Below are 21019 nucleotides of genomic sequence, written 5' to 3'. Positions count from 1 at the left end.
GGAGGATTTGCTATGAAACCGATCCATAAGGTCTTGCACCAAGCAAAATACGATTACGGCCCTTTCCTATTTTTGAGCAGAGTCTGTGGCTGAACTCTTGCAGGTGCATGGCCCACTTTGAATCAGCTATGGAGAGACCACTATTCAGTTGAGAGTCAGAGGTGTTGTGTTGAGCTCAGTAACAAGCAAGGAAGAGGACGAGGACGAGGGCGAGAGGAAATAAGAGAAGGATAGAAGGCACTTTTGAAACTTCTGGGGGTGCGCGTCATTTCAAGCAGCGGCCTATGACATTAGAAAACATAAAACAACAAAATGTACGATTAATAGTGACTAATCACTAAGTACATGGAAAAGGTGAGAAATAGAACCATTGGATAATTTAGCAAAACAGGACAGGAAAGCTACACCAGAATAGCAAGAAAGAAGTATGGCGACCCGTTCACATTCACAAAGTTTTTCAACAGCCAGAGTCGCATTTTTGGATCATACATCATTCTATCAATGCTGAATTTCAGATACCTACCCTTCTCGGCATCGATAAGGAAGGCACAAGTTTCGAACAGTACTAAAGACCCTTGGAAACTAACCGGTGCCGCCACAAACCCCGGCACCTTATCAAACAGTGCGCATAGGCCATACCGGAGGGTTCTTGACCATCAACCTTTATACGGGCTCGAATGACATTGAGCCACCTAAGTCCTTCCAGAATTAATATTTCATGATTTTTCACCAGCTCTTCTGCCATGAATTAATCCACCACCTTTTACTGCTGTGCTCTGATTGTGTTGCGCCGGGACCTCCCGAGTTAAAAAACAGGGTGCGGTTTAGAATGCTGGTATTTCTCCCTATGGATGTGCAATTAGGAAATCCCAAGATTCTGTGATCAATGCAGAGAGCGCAGTTGGGGGTGGGCAAAAGAGGTTAGGGAGACGGAGTGATCAAAATAGTGATCAGAGACTAGGACGTAGTGCAGAATAAGTGAAAAGTTTAAGCAAAGAGAGCGTAAAAAGCAAGCTAGTAAACACTTGCTAAAATGATAAGGGTTCAAAAGTACCCCTACCCACCAGTATCATGCCACTTTGCACGGCCTCAGCCTCAAAATCCCAGCACTCACTCCGCTCTTATCTCCCGCAGACCTGCTTTGCCATGGCGACATCTCAAGAAGTTGGGCCATAGAATTAATCTTTCCCTACGGTCCAAGTCTGCCCCCAGAGCTACGTATGCAGATATGGTGTCTCGCTCCACCCGATCAAGACCACTCAGCTCTAAAATCCTACAATAAGGGCCTATGGCAGCTCCGGTACCTCTCACAGTCCGACGAGGATTACGACGAGAGATGTTCCATTGATTTTGAGTTCCGCAACGACCTTCTGGACTATAATCCCGTTCATCACCATTTAGCGCTTTTCAACCACGAGGCTCGCGCCATATTCCCCTCATGGGCTCCCACTCTAGTTGACGAGATTCAAAGCCACAGATGCTTGAGAAATCCCCATTCGTCAGACGTTCACTCGACCCAGAGCAAGGCATACTTTACAAAAGAGGGTGGCCACTGTTTACAACGGTCAATTTTCGTGTGTTTTGGAGACTAAGACCACATTGAGGTCTATGCAAATTTTGCATTGGCCGGCCTCAGGAACGTGTGCCTGAAGTTATACTGCGGTGCAGGGAGATGAGGTTCGAGTGGGTCCACACCCGGGGCGTGGCAGTGCGTGGACGTAAATTCACGGGGACGTGGTGGAGTGCGTAGCAGATTGACAGCCAGAAACAGCGTTGATTGCGGCCGTTTTTGGCAGCTCGTTTGCCGTCTTGTACTTCCAATTGGTATATTAACCGTACTAGGTATATCGAGGTCTCAGGCGAGTGCTCAAGAAACAATACCCGAGTGAAGGCACACTGTGGAGATTTCAGGCGATCTGGGAATGATCGCATACTAACTAACTTCATGCCTGTTGACCTGGAACCTACCCTCCAAAGCTATCCTTGAGATGGAAACAGCTCGCTTCGCTAATCAAAGCTAATCAATTCATTTAAGATCGGCCATTTCGCTGGGAATTCCTCTAGCCAACGCCCTGTGAGCTAACTGAGAAACGAACGATAGCACAGGTTGAGCCGATTATTTTTCTCGGCAAGTCATCGTTTCGTTTCAGAATTCAGCCTCCGCGAATCTTGTCTACGAATCGCACAAGATCCGGCTCCCTGTGCTCGCATCTTCCACGGTAACCAGACATACAGCTGCCGGGCATGTCTCCAGAGAGTGCTGTATCTACTCGTTCCCGTGTCTACCTACGTTCTCTGACGTCATTACCTGCATGGGACTGAGTGATATTCAGTGTTGTTAGCTTCATTTTGGGGACCAATTTTTGTGGGTCGCAGTTCTGCCCTGCTCTTTAGCCAGAACTAGCAGGATAATGACACCCTACCCCTACCTCACCTACACCCACCAAGGAAAGGAGAAAGGTAAATAAGAGAGAGATAAAGAAAGAGATAGAGATAAAGGGGTATACAAGGTAAGATGACTTTTATATATATGAGATATTTTACTCCAAGAGCTTAGAAGATATCCCTAATAGAGGTTCGGAGTTGAATATATCATCTTTACTGATGGTTAATTTTCTGCGGAATGGCTCTTGAAGGGGTGTAGATGGTATTTTTTCCCTACTTGGCTGCAGGATCATCGCCTCATCTCATCTCCTAATCTTATCTTCTCATCTTCTCGTCTCTTCCACAATCACTCCCACAAAATCAAAGTCGAAGTGATGTGAAAAGCGGGCCCAAACATCAAGATTCACTTTGGCTAAGATCAGAACAGATGCGTCTGTCTCGTACGCATCAACTGGAGTTATGCTGAGATGGCCAGAGATTTTCCGAATAATCTCACTAAACTCCTTTTCCACGACCTTATGGCGGCCATCAAGCATCAGGGTGACAGAGATATGCTTATCACGCACATTCCTTTTTAATTTGATTGGAATGCGACTTCTGAGTGACATCACCCTACCCTTTTTGAAGGCTAGGGTGATCGGGTATGATCCACCCAAGATAGCCAGTTGTGATGTTGGTGTTGTCGTACTTGGCTTTGCTCGTTCGACTTCTACAAATATTGCCTCGATGTTGACAATAGGCATACGGCCTCGATTTCTGATAACCCTATAAGGTAGGGTAAGGATATGCGCCGCCAGCTGGTTAGGCTGCATCCTAATCACATCATACGAAGTGGTAGGGAGCACCATAGGGGTGCCGATCACTTGACTGCCATGTGTCGGGACTAGGTTTTTTGACTTGTTAGTAAAGGCATTCAGAATATAAAATAACTGCTGGGAGCTCACAAATAGACAATATGGCCGAGGGCCATCTGCGTGTCTTATTGACCCAGTACCTGGGGAGACCACAGGGATAAGCGGGCTGCTACCTGAGGAGAAGCGGTATCGGTATGGGAACTCGGAGATCAGAGCGAAAGATAGCATAATGAGTAGAGGAGTAAGAAGAGAATAAGCCAGCAGAACTAGCAGAGAGGTGAGAATAAAAGAATCTAGCAGAGCGGGTAGAGAAGCGAGAATGGAAGAAGGTGAGGTTGGGGTAGAAAGAGGAAGCAGGAAAAGTAGAGAGGAGAGGGAGTTTTACAATATCTCGTTTAAGCCTGTTTACTATTGACGGGGGAATATGTGTCGTATTATCTCTTAGGATGTGAAGTCTAGTCGGTCAATTACGCAATTTAAGTCTGATAATAGAAATATTCTTTTCTTCTTGTATAACTGATTACACTTTAGGCTCTACTGCAACGACATGAGAACGGTGTAAGCAGATATCTAAGGCTTACCGAGGCACATTTTGCGCGGCGCTTAGAACATTAATCTTTCTACTGACTCCTACCCAGTCTTCTACAATGTATCGTACAGTAATTTATACCATGATATTTTAATATCAAGCCACAAGCGTGCTTCCTTGCTCGCCTTTTGACGACTTGTGCACAGTGTTCGAATGGAAGACGAAGCTGAGATCTGACCAATCTGAGGATCAGATATGGAAAGCATAGGAGCTTATCATGAAGGACAACACCGATCTGCTCTATGGTCACTTTTACGACCTATCCAGGGTAGCTACTAGCTTGAAGAACGCCCTAGACAACGTGAAAGCCTCACGTGGTTCTCACGAAGACTACTTGGTCGCTCAGGGGATGGAACATGAACTCCCTACTTCTCTTACTGGCATACTAAACCTTGAATTGTCTATCATGGCACAAAACAGCGACATCTGGACGTTGCTCGCTCCGCCAGCATTGGTAGAGGGCATAGGATCAGGTGTATCTGCGTTCCAAGTGGCAGGATAAAGCCATAATGGAACCTGCCGTCATAGTCGAACAGAACGATGAGCCTGTCACTGAGGACCAGCCGATTGACCCCAAACAATTAACCGAGCTGCCGGTTAGTCCCAAGCAATCGGCTAGTCTTAGCCAGTCATTCTCTCAGCTAGTACCAAGCGACCAGTCTGTCCGAGGCTGTCAGTCAACCCCAAACCACCTCCAGGCACCACCGCCAAGCTGGTGAACATCAGCTTACTCCATATCGTTGTTTCCCCCCTTTCTATTCCGTTATGCTTTTCTTTATTTTGTTTCATAACTTAGCTACATAGCCAAATGGCTGACTTCACTGCCGCCGTTGCAAAGCCCTATTTTTTTTGATGAAGAGGGCGTCCTGGGTTTTTTCGGGGCCCCCCGTTTGTTGCCGAGAAACCACAGAATTGGAAAAATAAAAGCAGAATTGGAAAAAGATCAAAGTTAAGGGGAGGTTTTGAAGGTGTGTCCCAAATGTCCACAATGTACCCAAGTAATAGAGGGTTGATTGCATCTGGAAATATCGAGCTTAAGTCTAAGATGAAGAGCATTCCTTAAGTGTTCAAATAAATGTTAAGGTCTAATTTTTGGCTCATTGTTAAATATTTTGATTTACGGGCCCCACCCGATTTCGGTCATCCGTTAGGTGACGGTCAATTTCCAAGGTTAGCACGATATATAATAGATTGGCTATTGCACTACATATGGGCACTCATGATGAAAGTCTGTGCAGCTTCGGCACCAGGTATCATTCTGTTTTTGATGCCAAGATATGGTGTCTCCTACTATGTAGCTGAATAAGTGAGCATGGTTTATCATGACTTGTCATGATTCATCTGATACCTCTAAACGAGGTAGCGGATTGCCTGTTATTCGTCTCCTGAGTTTGAGTCTCTCATGTCAGCAAAGATACTACATCATCATCGACCAGCATGTTCCCAAGATTGTCCACGTTGCCAGTCCCATACTGGACGGTATCCAGCTTCTTCCAGACCATCCACTTCTCTTCTTTCCATTGCGACCTACCCTGATCCGCTAGGGTTGGCACTGGAAGTAAAGATGAACTACTGGCTTGAGATGAGCCACTCGATAGAGACGGCACGGGCAAAATTAGAGTCGAGGCTCACTATACAATTGAAAGGTCCGATGGACGTCAGTGTCAATCCAGAGTGGCATTGGATGCGTCATACTTCATGACTGGACTACCTCGACACCGGCTTCGCGCAGTCAATTACAAGTGACCTTTCTCTATCAAGAGTGTCTTGTCCCCCGAACATTGGAAATCTCTCCTTTCATCAATATTTCAGGTTGCACTGAGAGGAGAGGTGGTTTCCTAATGGACCGGTTAGTTGGCACGGCGTCCTCTTGGACTGATAAGGTGAATTTCACAATGAGCTGCATTGCAGGATTCTACTCGATTATCTACTAGTTCTAATGTGCCCCCTCGTTGAAATCACTCGGTCTCGTGCTCGGTCTGCTAGCTACTTTCCCATCAAGTAGACACCGCGCTAGTGCGGGTGGCCGATAAGGCTAACATGTTTTATAGAACCAATTTATGAGCTATAAATTATGGATCATTGATATGTTTTGCTTTGCCATCAAGCAAATCAAGGAATTGGTCCTAGTCTTCGTGTACAACATTATTCATATCTGCATATACTTAGAACAAGATGAAGGTTCCCATGAACATAACCGCAACCAATGCAATAAGACTCGGCAAACCGCCCGATGCACTTGGCGTAAGTGCAAAAGCAGCTCCGGTGTGATTTGCCGATCCATTAACTGACGTGCTATCCCCGAGTCCATCTGGAAGTCCCTGGTACCCGAAGGTTAAGTTCTGGGGAATGGACGTGTTGTAGCACTCTCCTTTCGCGACATCCAGGTTGGTCAGGTCATTTGGATGCAGGAAGAACATGTAGTTCGATTGGTTCAAGCTCTTGAAGCCGGATGTGTCGTATGGGAATTTGTCTCCTGGATCGGTGGCAGTTGTGTTCCGTAGCCAGATGCATTGTACTTGGCCGGGGAATTCTGTGGCCATCTCTGGGTAGTCTTTCATGACGTCGCTGTTGCTGGTATCTGCGATGAGGATGAACTTGCGCTCGGGGAATGTCTCGAAGACCTTTTGTAATAGGAACTTGCGGATGGAGAGTGTGGCGGAAACATCGCTGAAGTTGAGGGGACGGGTGTCGAAGGAGCCGCCTGGGTAGTTGGCGTAGATGAACTCCATGTAGTTTCTGGTGATCTGCTCGGGAGTGGTAGTCTATGATGGTGATAATGGTCAGCATGTTGAATAGGAACAAGGAACTTACGAGACTTACCAGGTAGTGGAAGTGCATATTGGGAACACTGATGGACCAGTTCCGGTAAATGTCCGGCATATTCTCCCAAGCGGTGAATGGGCGGGCGAAGGAATTGAGCAATCCTTGTTCCGGTTCGTAGATCTTGGTGACACGCAGAATGTCGTCAATGTCGGAGACAATAGTCAGTCCAGTGGGAGGCACAAGGTAAGCGGTACTATTCCCGATAGTTGCACCATCGACGTAGGTGTTAAGTCTCTGGATCGCGGAAGTTTCATTTCCGGCAGTGAGTCCATTGCTCTTAATCGTCACAAAGGTATCGAAATCACCTTCGACTGTTGTGTTGTAAGGTAAAGTAATGTCTTGCGTCCCACCTGTTGTGTTCGATGATCCACCACCGCCTGGCTGTCCACTGGCTCCCTGGCTGGGGGCAGGTTCAAGGTGAATTGTGTTCACGGCCACATTGGGCTGCTGGACAACATAGATATCTGCTGTCAGGTTCCGTGCCTGTTTTTGTTGCGATTCGGGGAGGTCGGAGATGCTTGTATTGACGAGGAAGACATCAGCCAGCTTATTCAGGTCCGAAACTGAAGTGTTGGGCTGTTTGTAGATGTTTCCGTGGAAGCGCACGTTCCAACCTGAGTTGGTCCAGTTCGCATAGGGGTCGATGTTTAGCGCATTGGTCGGCAATGCTGCCAATTCCGTGCTGTCCAGGCCTAGGGAGCTGACAACCGCGTCCCCAGTTGGGAACCCTTGGAAGAAGTTAGGAACACCAGATGCGACCCACGTAGGTAGGTCAGATCCGAGCCCCGAAAGAACGCTATCGACGTAGGAGTCAACATCGTCTAATAGGTTTCTTCTAACAATCGGAGAAGGGTGACGTTCGACAGGGGAAGGTGTGATAACAGGGTCACGCGGGGCGACATTGTTGGTATTTGGGAATGCAGTCGGAGCTGGTGCTGCGGAGATTATGGAGAAGAGACAAGCTTGGACAAAGCCCTGGAGCACAATGGTTGACTCCTTCATGATGCCAGCAGCCAAAACAAGGCAGTTCTCGAGCAGTGACTGACAATCTTTTGCGAAGATCTGACCAGATTATGAAGATCTCAAAACCTTGGGGCAATTTGTATCAATTAATAGACGAGGAAATTAATCATTCGGTCACTTGCATAAAAACATGGAAAGCACGACAATCGACGTCACTGGCGTTAAGTGGATGGGGAAGTCTCCACTTGGTGACCACATTGGCCAATCAAAACGTGCTACATCATGCTCGGGGCTGACCCTTAGGGTTTCAGGGTTTCAGGGTTTCAGGGTCCTGCAATTTAATCCTACGTCATTCTCCATGTAAACAGATAGCTAGAGCTTTTCAGTTAATGTTTGCAGTGTTGATCTCATTTATCCTTTCAGGTACTAGTTGCGGTGTTGATGCCATTTATGTTGTAATTGGCAGGCTTCCTCAGGTACCAAGGCATCACCCGAATTAGGCTTAGCTCCGATCAGGTCATCATTTTTCAATTGTAGCATTCCATCTTGCGTTGAGCAGAAGACTAGAGAGAGGTTCGAAGACAATGTTAATTAGAGGGCGCAGTATAAACGATAGATAACCAAGAGATATTGTTTGGTGACTTAATTTGGCAAACGGGGCTTTGCAGGCACTGGGGAGTGGAGAGATTTGAGAATTACTCTCATACACTTTGCAGCCTGTCTCGTCCGACTACGAGCCATACTGTAGCGTGCATGTCAATCCATAATCTCACTATGTGGTCCTGATCCAACTTGGCTACCTCCTTCAGCTCCAACGCCTTCATCTCATTTACCACTGATCAGGATCGGCATCTGCAAAAGTCGATCCAGCGGCAATCTCATCATACCAAACTTGCCGGGTTCCCTGCGTCCCCTTCAGCTCACCATCATCGTGCCACCCGTTAGCATACAGACCAACACGGAACTGGAACTCCCGATCATCCTCAATCGTCGTATCAATATTATACTCCTCCAAAACCTTCGTCCCATCGAACCACAACTTATAGTACCCAGTCCCATCTGTCTGCCAGCTCGCCTGGATCTCAACCTTGTGCCACACTCCTGCAGAGACGGTAGCGAGGTTGGAAAATGTCTGGATCTTCTGTGCACAGATCGTTCCCTGCTTCACACGGGAATAAAGCTGGTCTCCAAGAAGCCAGACCATGCTGGAAGGCATGTAATCGTCGCACCCGGTGTCAGAGAAATCGGCTATGAATTGGGCGATGTTATATGACTGGGCGGGCGAAAATTGCCAGCTCTCTTGAAGACGGAAGGCGAACCCGTAGAAGCCAGTGTCACCCCGTTTGTAGACGTCGTTTTTCACTACCTCGGAGTGATATCGTCCCGTGTAGCTGGAGTCGTAGATCTGGGTCATCTTCAAGGCTGTTGATCCTTGGTAGACCACGTTGGTGACTTGCTGCACAGTACCTTCATGTTCTTGGTTGGTGGAGTCCCAACCGGAGGTTGTTCCGGTGTTACTGAATATCTGCGTCGCTTGGCTGGAAAGGCTGAGGGCCAGTAGGCCCATTGCGTAGATTGATCTGTTCAGCATTGCAAAGGTCACTTTAAAAAAAAAACGAGGGATGGGCTATCGAGATTGGTAATTTCTGTGGATAGATAGAGTCTGAAATTACCTTTCAAAATTGCAGGATGGGTTGTGTGTTTTATATTAGCTTGACATCCCTGCAGACTCACGCTTTGACATACTTGATCAAGCCGTGTCTTAACACTTTCCCAATGAAGAATCCTCCATGTTACCCCAACCTCGAGTTGCATCGCTCGTCTCACATCAGCTAAATAACCATCAGGCGTCCAAGATTGAGTTATTCGATATCTAAATGAGCACATCCTGCCTTGGCTGTATAAACTTGTGCACAGCTCACCAAATCACGTTCTTAGGTGGCAATGCAGCAAGTTATATTCCAATGAATCGGCACGTTTTGGATGTTATTGGATGTGTATTTTCTACGAATCAGATATCACTTTAAAAGTGGTTAAAGAGAGGTCAGCAATGGTTCATAAAACTGATTTATTTCTGCGTAGCAATGTCCAATCTAAATCACGCAACCCGTCAGCAGGTGAGGATCCATTCTATGACTGGGTTCAAATTCAGTTTTTGGGTCACTTGACTTACTTCGTGGCTGCTTAGGCGTGTGATGTCTCGGTGTCCACGGTGCAGGATCAATGGATTGCAGCGATTAGTCCACTTAAGGTTAATGGTCGCGGAATTACCGCTCATCAAGCAGGAACCCATGATGCCAAGAATGGGGGAAGTAAGCAGATCTGCATTGAGGAGCATTCTTTTGGTTAGACTGGCCGGAAGTTCGGGGTGAATGCTGACTTATTTCAAAAGATCCGCAACAAATACATGCATTATGAAGCCAAGGATAATGAGAGCCGAGGCATCTTGGCATCTAATACGGACGCCACTAATTCGACACTGCGCATTTAACTCTTCTACTCAGTCAAAATAGCCGACTGTCATCAGTGTAGCATTCATATTTACTTGGCTTTCTTGGCAATCCTTGGCGTTAAGATGAGCAGGAAGCTACACACCGGAGTGACATGCATTTCAAAGTGAATCAGAAGACTCAGAGCATGGAATTTAGAGAACTTAGTACTTTTTGGCATCTCACCAGTGGTGATATCAAATAATTTAAATCCGACAATGCTTTCAGGTCCTCAGATTCCATACTGATGAAATCAGACTAAGCAGGGAATAGCTAGCCACGCAGCAGGCCGCTTGGAATGATTGTCACGAATCTAGTATTATCGGACCCACAGTCGTAAAAATGTTATTAAAACTGAGGTTCTTGGAAATAAAACAAAAAACAAATTGGATGAGCATTCTTGCGTGCGCGCTGACAACTAGTAACACGAAAAAGTCCGACTTCATATCCCTTCTTTCATGGACCATTAACTTAGAACTTCATGCCGCGTCGATATTCACACCGTATTCCAAAGTACCAGGGGTGTAGGTGGATATTTCGGCGAAAGTGATTTTCAGTGTGTCATGTTCGACCTTCTTCCACTCACCATCAACAAGGACAGTATTTTCCGTTGTCCGTGCCATGAATCGGATGGTCCATCCATCATCACCCCAGATGGGTTGCTGAATGTAGATATTCTGCGAAAGAAAAGGCATTGTTTGGTTAGTAGAATGATACATCAGAGCTGAGAGGTGGGATATGGGGGAAGAGGAAAGAACATACGCCTGTTTCAGAATGGATATTCATTTGGGCGATCTTGGCGAAGTGGGGAAAGTCGGGGGACTAGGGGGTTATTCTTGTCAGTTTTCTTCCGGCAACAAAAGGAAGGAATAAAACATACTTTAATTGGGATCTCCACCTCTAGGCCAACCTTTATTGACTTGGGCATTTTCACATTTAGAAACTCCTTTAATTCCCGAGAGACAATACTCTCCTGCGTTCCATCTTCATTCGATTTTGCCTCTGCTGCCAAATCATCGCTTCTGATCTTGTTGATGTAAAGCCTCACATCCTTGCTCAAATTCGCCGCCTCTTGATCCATGCCTTCTCCCCTGATATGAATCAGGATATTTGAAAATATCATCACGTACTGAGTGGCCATGCCCTCTGCCGGCTTCAAGTGAAGGTCTGCGTCCAAACATTCGTGTTTCTCCCCAGAGACATGGTGTGCCTGGCATTCAGGCTCAACTTCGAAGGTCACCAGGTGATTTAAACCTGATGAGAAACCCGCAGCTTCAGTTCGTGCTTGGTTCAATGCTGCTTCCAGAGTCTTCATGATATCAACTTCAATAAATAGATATTTTCTGGTGGCATTTGGCGGAACTGACGTTGCATTATCCATATTGTGTGGCTCTTCCTTGGAATTATGATATAAATGCAAGGTGATGTTTGAGCGGTTTGCAACAGTCTGTATGCAATGCCTTGGCACTGCCCATCCGCGCTTCGTTGGGAATTTGGCCCTGATGAAGTCCAAGAGGTCGTCAACATTCAAAAGAATTGGCTTAGACTCCTCGATTAGAAGGTCTCGAATCCTTTTCTCGACAGGTTCGTCAAAATCGTAATACTTCCATTCTTCGTGAATAGATCCAATTGTTTGCACAGGTTGCGTCAAGCGGGCATCGTGCAATTTGAAATCTTTGTACTTCCATGCCACTTCTTTCTCATCAGCGGGTATTCCTTCCACATCGATGACCGAGTCAAGATAGTCGTCAATTGTTGCACCTGCGAAAGTCACAGGAGAGACATCGGGAACCTTCGTGAACGGCAAAGCAGGACCAGCGCAGGCATCCGCAGCCAGGATGTCTCCTCCGCTGCGAATACTTACCCATTTGTGGTTCTTGAAATCGGATCGTGCTTCTCCGGTGAGAGCATGTCGAAAGAACGGATCATTGGTGATGCCCCAGCCCACTAAATCTGTTTCGTTGATATATCCGAATCGGGGTATATGTTGCGCCTTCTTCTCACACCCCTTCCACCACACACCTATGGTGAATTTCTCTACTCCAAGGTCGATGTTCTGCTTGTTGTTCTTAGTTAACCATTTTGGGAGGCTCTTTACGTCATCTCCTCCCTTGAATTTATACGGGTATCCGAGGAACAAGCAACAATTCACTAGGCCGGCCTGGTCGTAGCAGTTGATTCGTTGTGGTTTCCGCTGACCCTCCATTTCCTCGAAACGGTTCTTCAACCAGCTATCCAGATCAAACATCACGTCGCTGAGGAAGTTCCGTCTGCCCCCTCCGATATCATAGCGGTAGCAGTGAATACGCTCAATGGATCCCAAAGGCTCGACATCATATTTTGATGCGTGGCATCTGCGTACTACCCAGTTGGTCCAATCCTCAAGTTTAGCGATCTTTTGTTCGATTGTCGGAAGAACAAAAAGCTTCAATAGTTCTCGAGGAATGCCGAGTTTTTGGTAGGCCAGTGCTATATCCTCAACGATGGCATACACCTCCAACTGCGTTGGGGTTAGGATCGACACAGGCGGTTCAGGGTCATTCTTCAAAAACCAGATAACGTCGCCGCAAAAGCCCCATGGAACAGTCGTAGAATAAGGTTTGAACTTCACGGTGAATTCAAAGATCTTGTTAATTGCGACGCAGTTGTCACTTTCGAGGTAGAATGGTGACCTGGACAGGGACTCCAAACTGGGCTTATTGTCGGAAAACTGGGGGATGCCGATCAACTTCAAGTGCTTCAATGATTCTTCTGATTCGTCTAAATTGGCCCCTTGAACCTTCACAAGCAATTGGGCCCAGTTGTCCAGGCTAATCGTAGCGGGGTTGACAATCTCGCCGTTCGAGCCCCACAGTTTGAAGCTCAAAGAGTACAGCGGATTCTCATCATTAAATGGATTCGAGATTGGTATGTGAGTTTTTTTCAATTCAACAGAAAGTACTTTAATTGTTAGAGAGTGCTTCTTTAACTGGAGGGAGCCAATGGTACCTTCAGCCATCTTTCTGTAATGAAAGGGGGATTCACAGGCGAACTCGAAATGAGGAAAATATGGAAGGGCTCGTTGGAGCTCTATTGAATTATTTTCTGAAGAGCATAGAAGCAGAGATTTGACAGGAAGAGTCAAAGCCTTTATAATTGATTCTCTTTCATGGCTTCATGCAATGCAGTACTTTTTGAAGCTGAAAGTCCAGCTTCTGTTGATACGAAATGTAGCCTCAGAACGCCTAAAACCTCCGTTTGCCGAGGATATGAATAGGTGACTGGTAAAAAGGAGAGGCGCAGCTGAAAATTCAGCTTCGATAGATACACAGTGTGACCCCCCAGCAGGCTTGAAACCTCCATACATTGGCTAAGATCCGAATAGGTGTATGATACCGAGGAGGAGGCAAAGCTGAATGTTCAGCTCCTGTCAATACATATTGTAAGCTCCAGCAGACTTAAACCCTCCATACACTGGCTGAGATCTGAGCAGGTGAATAAAAGCGACCCGTCGTCGAGGCTGATGCTGTGTTGTGGGGTGGGGAGAGCCTCGAGAAGTTGGACAAATAGCCGACGGGGCTCTCCAACCTTGGAACCCTAGCCACAAACAATTTGTTGAACATTGAAAGGCTTGCTTATTTAATCTTCATGTAAAACAAAAACAGACCCCAGAGTTTTGCTGAAGCACGTATTTTGCTTTATCGCTGCTCAATGTAGTGTTGTACGCGTGAAGTTCGTCGCTTAGGTTAGCGATGCAAACTGATTGGTCCTTGGTAGGTTTTTACTAAAGGACCCCTTGATTAACTCTTTACTACCAGTTTGGTCAGATTAGCGAAGAATTAAGTGGTAGGTATTTTCCCTGCGCAAGATGCACTATATTACTGAATTACTGCTCGGGCAGCAAGTTGACATCTTTGGTCCTGTCTCCAGTATTACCCGCAACTTCTTGTGCTGCAACTTGATTCAGACGTGGAGAAAGCATTCGAGAGCCCAAGAAGATACCAGTAGTTAGTGCCTTGTTTCTTGGTCTGACAAGACAGGGAGAGGGTATCACAAAAATCTTTCGGCTGGTGCTTGGTGGACAGCAACATTCTCTGCTTTGGAAGACTTGTTCGCATGGTCAATTTGGAGAGATCTAATTGGAACGGAGCCGATTGAATCGCATGTGGGCTTGAGCGGGTGGTTCTGGGAAGCAGTTGCCACCAATCTGGAATTCATTGATACATGCCAGAGATTAAATGACATTGGCTCAGTTTGCATAGATGACTCTGGGTGCAAGTTAAAATTGCCTGTGTTGAACAAACACAAAGAGCGCGTAATCATGATAAGAATGTGTTTGTGGGCCGGAGGTGGGTCTGACAGATGCAAGTATCAAACCTTAAACAATAGTAACTTCCCAACCACAAAGGCATTGTTCACTGTAGTAATCTTCCCAAATACGAGGATCAAACGAATCAAAGAGACTACTAGTATTATAGTACTAGTACATGGTGAGCAGCGAGGTTGGTCGAGCCTGAATGGTGATGGGTGCCTAAGGCTGGGGGGTCACAAAAATCACCAAACATTTCCTAATTCGTCAATGCGGATCAGGTGGACTGAGCATCTTCCTGATTCTGCTCTTCTATTGGTTGAATCAAATCAGGAGTGGATAGAGGCTGATTCTAAGAGTGTCCCTCCCCCCACCTCTGCCCATAAATACCTTTTTACTCCTTCCCCTCTTCCTCTCTTTCTTTCTTCCTCACTTGTGGGCGTTGGATTTACAGGCTTTTGGTTCCATGACCAATTTGCTCAAAGGTTCCTGATCAATACGGACTTTCAGCAACGCGTTGCACATGAAAGATCTTTGGGTTTTGCGTGCTGCCGAAGGACCCGCTGAAGGCCAATGTGTCCAGTGAAAAAGTCAAATGAAGCGCACAATCTCCCATCGATGCCCGTATGCTCTCATGGAATGGAACAGATATGCTATCTCGCTCATTTGAGGCTTGCTGATGGCCAACGCCACTATTCGTCTAGTCGTCAGCATTCACGAGCTTACATTGGTGCATTCTTCTTGATCTCAGCCTGGACTGACTGGATGCAATGCACTCTGTCGTCGGTTCCATGTTGACGTTGCCAGGTTTTCACTGCGGAAACACCGCCTTGGATCTGCCTGTCGGCAGAGATCTTCGGGTCTGCCTGTGGGCTGATATGGTGTTCTTCTTTCGACAGCCCCCTGATGCATGGTATGGATTTACTTCTGGGTGCATACAAACTCTATGGTGTGTCCTTTGGCTTTGCCTTAATTTGATTATTCTTCTAGTATTTCACGCGGGCATGACGGTTTCTGAGCAAGGAGTGATTCTTCGATTCATACTCGTTCCGGGGGGACTACTTGGGCACATCGTGATAAGTGTGTCCAGGGAGGGGTGTCGATCCCAGTCCCACGCCTGGAAAATCGCGCTCTTGGGTACGGATACTTGGGGTTGGTTTGCGAACCTTGAGGCTTCCGTGGTTGTGATTGAGCTGCGCAATTGTGGGCAACTTATGGTGGTTCTTTCACCCCCATCATCCGCCTCTCTTGGTTATAAAAGATCATTGGTCGGATGCCCATTTCTGTAAGAAGTTTTGGGAGGGGAAATGGCAAAAGGTCTTCTACTCCGAGATTCACTTGCACCTTGTGCTTATGGATCAATGACGGGCGTCGTACACTGCCCACATTTATCGGGACTGGTGCGCGATGCGCCAGCGACGGGTCTGCACTTCTGCGCAGTGCTGGCGACTAGTACCCCGTGTTGTCTTGACTTGTACTTGATGACACGCGTGGAAGCTAGGACGGGCCCATTCCTTTTTGCTGATTTTTTTCTTTTGTTCTTCCCTTTTCAATTCATTTTCCCGACCACGATTCCTGGTTCCCATGTCCATGTCCACTTCACCCTCTATTGTTGCATGCAAGTGCTTACCCTTTTTTCTTTGCCTTTTGTTTTTCCCTGACTGATGTATCGAACTTATGGCTCTTTTCTGTTTCTTGCATGCAAGTTTCCCCGCCGAAGGCGTTTCCTTTTGTACCTACATTCTATCTTGGATCATGGTGTGTGCTGATGAAAATCAATGATGTTTCTGCCCGACGCTCCAAAGAATTAAAATTTCCCTCTTTAATCTCTGTAATGAATTTCTATGCATGAATCCCGTCCCAGTATCAAGTCTCGTTGTAGCCATGTAGCCATTCCAATGCCATACTCTCAACATGCTTCGCACCACCTCCCTTACCAGGCATCTTGTGCTCATCGTGCACTTGGTACCTCTCAGGACATCTGCTAGATACTGCTTCCTTGCCGAGGCATGCCAGAGCAGGCGCATTGCCACGGTAATAATCATCCATGTCATCCAGTGCCATCCAGCTGTCTCCGGGCAGAACAGGTAGACTGTGGGTACAACCTCCCTATTCAATGCAGTTCAAATGATGGAAAATCTCGAGCCGAGACTCGGGATCCCAATCGGCGTGATTTAGACAACCACAAAGTTCATAATGCAATTTGTTGCGACCCGCATAGCCACTCCCTTGTTCGCATGGTGAGTGAGTTGATCTCAGTAGGATAGACTGCGATGTGAATCCAACTGTTAGCGCTGAAACGAACCCCGTGGGCAGGATCAACCATATTCGACTCACGCCAGGGCACGCCCTGCATGCCAGTGACATTGAAAACGTAGCGAAGGAAGAAGAATGCCACTGAGGCGAAGGTGACTTACTGTTGATCTGGGTATACAGACAGGCCATTCACGGATCAGAGCTGTTGTGAAAACAAGACGTAGCAGAAACACATCACTAAACAGCCAAACATCATCAGCTTGCGCAGCGCCCAGGGCTCGAATTTTGGAGTTCTGATGGATGGGAAGCAAATCCACGCTGTAAGTAGTCTAGCCAGGGATTCATTTGGTCCGATCAAGGTGTTTGGCACGTTCGGAAGGTAGTCAGATGTCACATTAATCCCCGTAAATTGTTGGAACGCTTGGGCTCTCACCCTCAATACTAGCCGACGAATTGTGTTGGTCCCTGATTTTTCTCAGCCTTGCCCACAGATCATATCGCTGAAGCTGAGGTCGTCGGAGCCATCGTATTCCACTTTGTACTGTATCTTGCGGAGCTGAAGCTGAAGTCTCTTGTCCCGCAATAGGGGCGATGATCTGGATAGCCTCAGTCAGGCGGTGAAGGGCAATAAGTCATCTAGGAAGAAAGAAAAAAAAGCTTGGAAGTGCAAGTTGAGACTCAAAACAATCTTGGGCACTATAGAAGCCATGGAACATTGCATAATATCAACAAGAGGAAACGCCATGAAACGGGACCCTCGGAAAACGAAAGACCACAAACCAGCGTATTAGAAATGCAAAACCGGCCAGAAAAAGGCAGTTCTTCTGAATGACCAGTTTCTGTTGCCATTGGATCTTGGACATTTCGACATGCCAGAAGGGTACCGTCCGAGTGTTCAAACCGAACCAAGAAAATTAAAATCCATGCAGAGCAAGTCAAGATCTAACACGCAATCATGCCATTGCCAAATCCCCGCGACCACGCCGCCGGTCACATTGTGGCCCGGGTTGTAGGATGCAGCTTGGAGAATAGCACCAACAGTCATAAATTCGTGATGGTGTTACTCCGACCGAGAAAGTCCCCAATCAAACAGGCAATTAGGGAGCCAATACAACAACTCATATCGTAAATTGCTGTCAATTTGCGATGAAGTGCAGTTTTGGTCGGTTTCTTAAGGTTGTGCAGCTGGTGAAAGTCCTGTGAGATGATAAACTGGATACCCCTTGGTCATGGCTAGGAAATGTCATGCCTGTACCACAGGCCAAGGTGATCTAGAACGTCTGCCATTCATCCTTCAAACCAAAGTAGTGCTTCGAGGCTTTCTACATCTGAACAAGTTCTCAAACTCGTTGCGGGATGAATCATACGTACCGCAGTTATATATATCGACACCGGTGTGCATTGAGCTTTTCCCACTCTCCCCGCAATCGCCATTCGAGTGAATTGACCCGAGGCGAAAGCTATTCAGCTCTCACGCTCTCGCCAGAAACTCCACGCTGCTTTCAAGATTTGCTGATTTTGTCGATTCGCAATGTAGCGGGAATGGCGGGGATCCCGGGTGGGTCCCGCCGATCTTCACGATTCATCGGGGATGATGTGCGCCCGTGTCGGGGTCGAGCGGAGCACGAGTCGAGTGCAAGATTCCTGCAGGTTAGATGTTCAAAGGATGATACAATGGATGACTGGGTATTGAGGTTGACGGTGGGTAAGGAGGAAAGAAAAATTTAGTATGCATATTGTAGCAAGGCGACCGCGGTCTAGCAAATCTCCAACTCTGTAATAGAGAAACCAATTGAGAGTCAATCAAGTCGAATTGTGCGGTCGTGTGGCGTGGACCAGTGATAAAAAAGATAAACCAAAAGAGAGAGAGGCCTTCCGCCGCGTGCACAGCGCCTAGAGCAAAAGTAGAGCCTCATATTTCCACGAGATTGATTTAATGATTTGGTTAAATTTGTAGATTCAATATTCGTATTGGTCTGGTATCTTCAATGGTACATTGAAAGTGGTCTGCAATTTATGTTCTTAAGCATTGAACCCTACCTATATTGGGAGAAAGGGCTGGAATGAATGCATAGTGCACCATTTAATATACATTGTATATTTAGCTTTGAAGTTCCTTCCAATTTTGGAACTTGGGAGTCCCTTCACATACATAGTCACTCCAACATCCAGTACATGATGAGTGAATACCAATTAAATGAATATTGACCATTGAAACTGAGTGTTGAATCCAGAACCATTGCTAGAACCTCAATCAGCTAGTCATATTGATCAAAAAGGTATGCTTTCACAATGCATGTGAAAGGTCCAAAAATTAGTTAGTTAGGTTATAACGACCTTTCGGGGAATGAAATTAACAACTGACATCCCGGTGGACGAGTGGTAAAACTCCCAACAGGCACACTGCGCAACCGTCCAAGTTGCCCGGCTGCCTTAGAGGCCAAAGCATTAACCTTCAACATGTCCATGGCTAGGAGCGCCCCATGTGGACATCTGGAATGACACCCATTTTCACCTCAAAATCGGCTTACATGGTGGTTTGTCTCATGCGCCTACGTCCAGCCCGAGTGACAAAAGGCTTTGCGATCCCTCCCCTTCTAAGCATACAAGGAAACAGGAGTTGATCTTATCAGATTCAGAAAATTTAGCTTTACCTTAGGACAATGCGGAGACACTACATAGGCGGCACAAAACACTCCAAGACAATTCGACTTGGTTGACAACGTTAATGGAACTCCTCGCACACATCTCACAGGCAGCGGACAGGCCATTTTCGAAAGCCTCGAAATAAAGACTTGTGAACAGAGCTTCGAGCCTCATTCAAAGCCAAGGGGATCAAAATGGAAAACTCAAGAGGTCCGATGAACTGGGCAAGAGGTTTTACATGAAATGATCATTGACGCCAACTCCAATATATAATGGGATATTAATCTATTATCTATGTGTTTGCCTGATAAACTTTGAAACTCTTAAACTCCCAGTATGCGGTCGTAAAGTTTGAAGGGTTGTCCATCACAAAAGTCTCACAAGTGTCTGGACAACCACTTTGTGTTGTGTAATACTCCGTCGCAGATGCCCAGCCTCCACAGAAATCGATGTTGGCAATGATGCTTTGGTTTTTGAAATGACTTCCAATGTCACAATCCGTACTCGGGAAATCCGCGTAAGCCTCCCCCCAAGTGGAAGGATCGGGACTCTCAGAAGTAATATCGTCTGGAATATCGTCGCGAATCCAGTTCCAAACTCGAATGCCAGCATCGCGAAGCTCCATAGCATAAACCTAAACCAGAATTAGCCAAGGCATCCATTTCTCACGACGAAAAAGACTTACTCCGCCGCCCTTCGCATTGAATTCGGGACCGTATGTGACCTTAGCACCTCTGACTCCACATCCTGATTCGTCATTCGCGTCCCAGTAACAGGTTTTGTATAGCGCAGTTCCTGTTTCCTTCCGTTTCACACCCATGTTGCATCCCTTGGACGTGTGGAGAGTTGCTTGGTTGCCCCATTCGCCCATGTTCACTGCTTCCATGACATCGATCTCGCCATGCTCTGGCCAGTTACTGGGGTCTGTGAGCCACAGAGCAGGCCAAATGCCGCAGGCGTAAGGAGTGTGCAGAATATCAAAAATGAACAGCCCATCAGCGTAGGTATTATTAGAAGTGATGCGGACGGATTGGCGACCATTGGCCACTTCGTCCTCTCCACTGTATGTAGTATCGACTTTGAGCACGGCGGATGTGCTCGAGGCGTATGTTAAATTAGACCATTTAGATGAGGCTTCATCAAGATACCTGCAAGAGGTTAGAAGTGTGAGACAGAAATTCGGAACCCAGGGACTGACTGAACAAAACCACCCGATGGATCAGAAGTAGCATAATAGAAATTATCGAAGAAATTAGACCCCGAATATGTGTCTACCAAACTGTAGCTGAGTTGGGTATAATCTGGGTAGCGATGGGCCCGCGTTCCAAGCACAGCACCCACAATAACAGCAACAATGACAACAACCGCACCGGCCGCAAGAGATAATTTTTTCGTTAATGACCATCCCCGTGGGTTCCAGGCGGAATATCCTGCGGTCGCCTCCCCTGTCGCGGCATCAGCGCCCATGTTCCACGACCCGTAAGCTGGCGGTTCACTGATTCTCGAAAAGCCCGATTGCCTTGTACTATAATCAGGTGACCGATTGTATGGATCGTATGTCATCCCAGTATTATTCAGGTATGCAATTGGAAAATGTTTCTGCCGGACGAGCGTTGCAGAGAGTAAAAAATAAAATCAAAAATTCGACTTTGACCCACGATTAAAGAACAATCCCTTCAAGATGTGCGATAAAGATTTCCCATTCGCTATTGGTAAGGCCGCG

General features: G+C 46.7%; 8 protein-coding genes across 8 annotated transcripts; 2 read left to right on the top strand and 6 right to left on the bottom strand.

Annotated features, from left to right (window-relative positions):
* Nucleotides 1-2708: 2708 nt before the first annotated feature.
* N7520_008862 (uncharacterized protein) lies at nt 2709-3467 on the bottom strand (the record flags this gene model as incomplete). Its single annotated transcript, XM_057142796.1, has 1 exon — nt 2709-3467. The coding sequence occupies one exon, from the start codon at nt 3465-3467 to the stop codon at nt 2709-2711; it is 759 nt and encodes a 252-aa protein (XP_056992084.1).
* A 578-nt stretch (nt 3468-4045) lies between these two features.
* N7520_008861 (uncharacterized protein) lies at nt 4046-4330 on the top strand (the record flags this gene model as incomplete). The annotated part of the gene is made up of 1 exon (XM_057142795.1): nt 4046-4330. The coding sequence occupies one exon, from the start codon at nt 4046-4048 to the stop codon at nt 4328-4330; it is 285 nt and encodes a 94-aa protein (XP_056992083.1).
* Nucleotides 4331-4337: 7 nt separating this feature from the next.
* N7520_008860 (uncharacterized protein) lies at nt 4338-4547 on the top strand (the record flags this gene model as incomplete). The annotated part of the gene is made up of 1 exon (XM_057142794.1): nt 4338-4547. The coding sequence occupies one exon, from the start codon at nt 4338-4340 to the stop codon at nt 4545-4547; it is 210 nt and encodes a 69-aa protein (XP_056992082.1).
* A 1446-nt stretch (nt 4548-5993) lies between these two features.
* Nucleotides 5994-7656, bottom strand: N7520_008859 (phosphatidate phosphatase App1 family protein; the record flags this gene model as incomplete). Its single annotated transcript, XM_057142793.1, has 2 exons — nt 5994-6593; nt 6652-7656. 2 exons carry the CDS (start codon nt 7654-7656, stop codon nt 5994-5996), a joined length of 1605 nt encoding a protein of 534 aa, XP_056992081.1.
* A 790-nt stretch (nt 7657-8446) lies between these two features.
* Nucleotides 8447-9184, bottom strand: N7520_008858 (polysaccharide lyase family 20 protein; the record flags this gene model as incomplete). Its single annotated transcript, XM_057142792.1, has 1 exon — nt 8447-9184. One exon carries the CDS (start codon nt 9182-9184, stop codon nt 8447-8449), a length of 738 nt encoding a protein of 245 aa, XP_056992080.1.
* Nucleotides 9185-10585: 1401 nt separating this feature from the next.
* Nucleotides 10586-13104, bottom strand: N7520_008857 (uncharacterized protein; the record flags this gene model as incomplete). The annotated part of the gene is made up of 3 exons (XM_057142791.1): nt 10586-10783; nt 10869-10928; nt 10987-13104. 3 exons carry the CDS (start codon nt 13102-13104, stop codon nt 10586-10588), a joined length of 2376 nt encoding a protein of 791 aa, XP_056992079.1.
* A 3156-nt stretch (nt 13105-16260) lies between these two features.
* On the bottom strand, nt 16261-16458 carry N7520_008856 (uncharacterized protein; the record flags this gene model as incomplete). The annotated part of the gene is made up of 1 exon (XM_057142790.1): nt 16261-16458. The coding sequence occupies one exon, from the start codon at nt 16456-16458 to the stop codon at nt 16261-16263; it is 198 nt and encodes a 65-aa protein (XP_056992078.1).
* A 3130-nt stretch (nt 16459-19588) lies between these two features.
* Nucleotides 19589-20763, bottom strand: N7520_008855 (glycoside hydrolase family 16 protein; the record flags this gene model as incomplete). The annotated part of the gene is made up of 3 exons (XM_057142789.1): nt 19589-19930; nt 19982-20444; nt 20495-20763. 3 exons carry the CDS (start codon nt 20761-20763, stop codon nt 19589-19591), a joined length of 1074 nt encoding a protein of 357 aa, XP_056992077.1.
* Between the last annotated feature and the right edge of the window lie 256 nt (nt 20764-21019).

The sequence above is a fragment of the Penicillium odoratum genome, assembly GCF_028828045.1.
Source record: "Penicillium odoratum strain IBT 22623 chromosome Unknown utg000006l_segment0_segment0, whole genome shotgun sequence".
Lineage (NCBI taxonomy): Eukaryota > Fungi > Ascomycota > Eurotiomycetes > Eurotiales > Aspergillaceae > Penicillium > Penicillium odoratum.
Note: the sequence above shows the minus strand (reverse complement) of the source record. Positions and strands in the feature narration are given on the sequence as shown.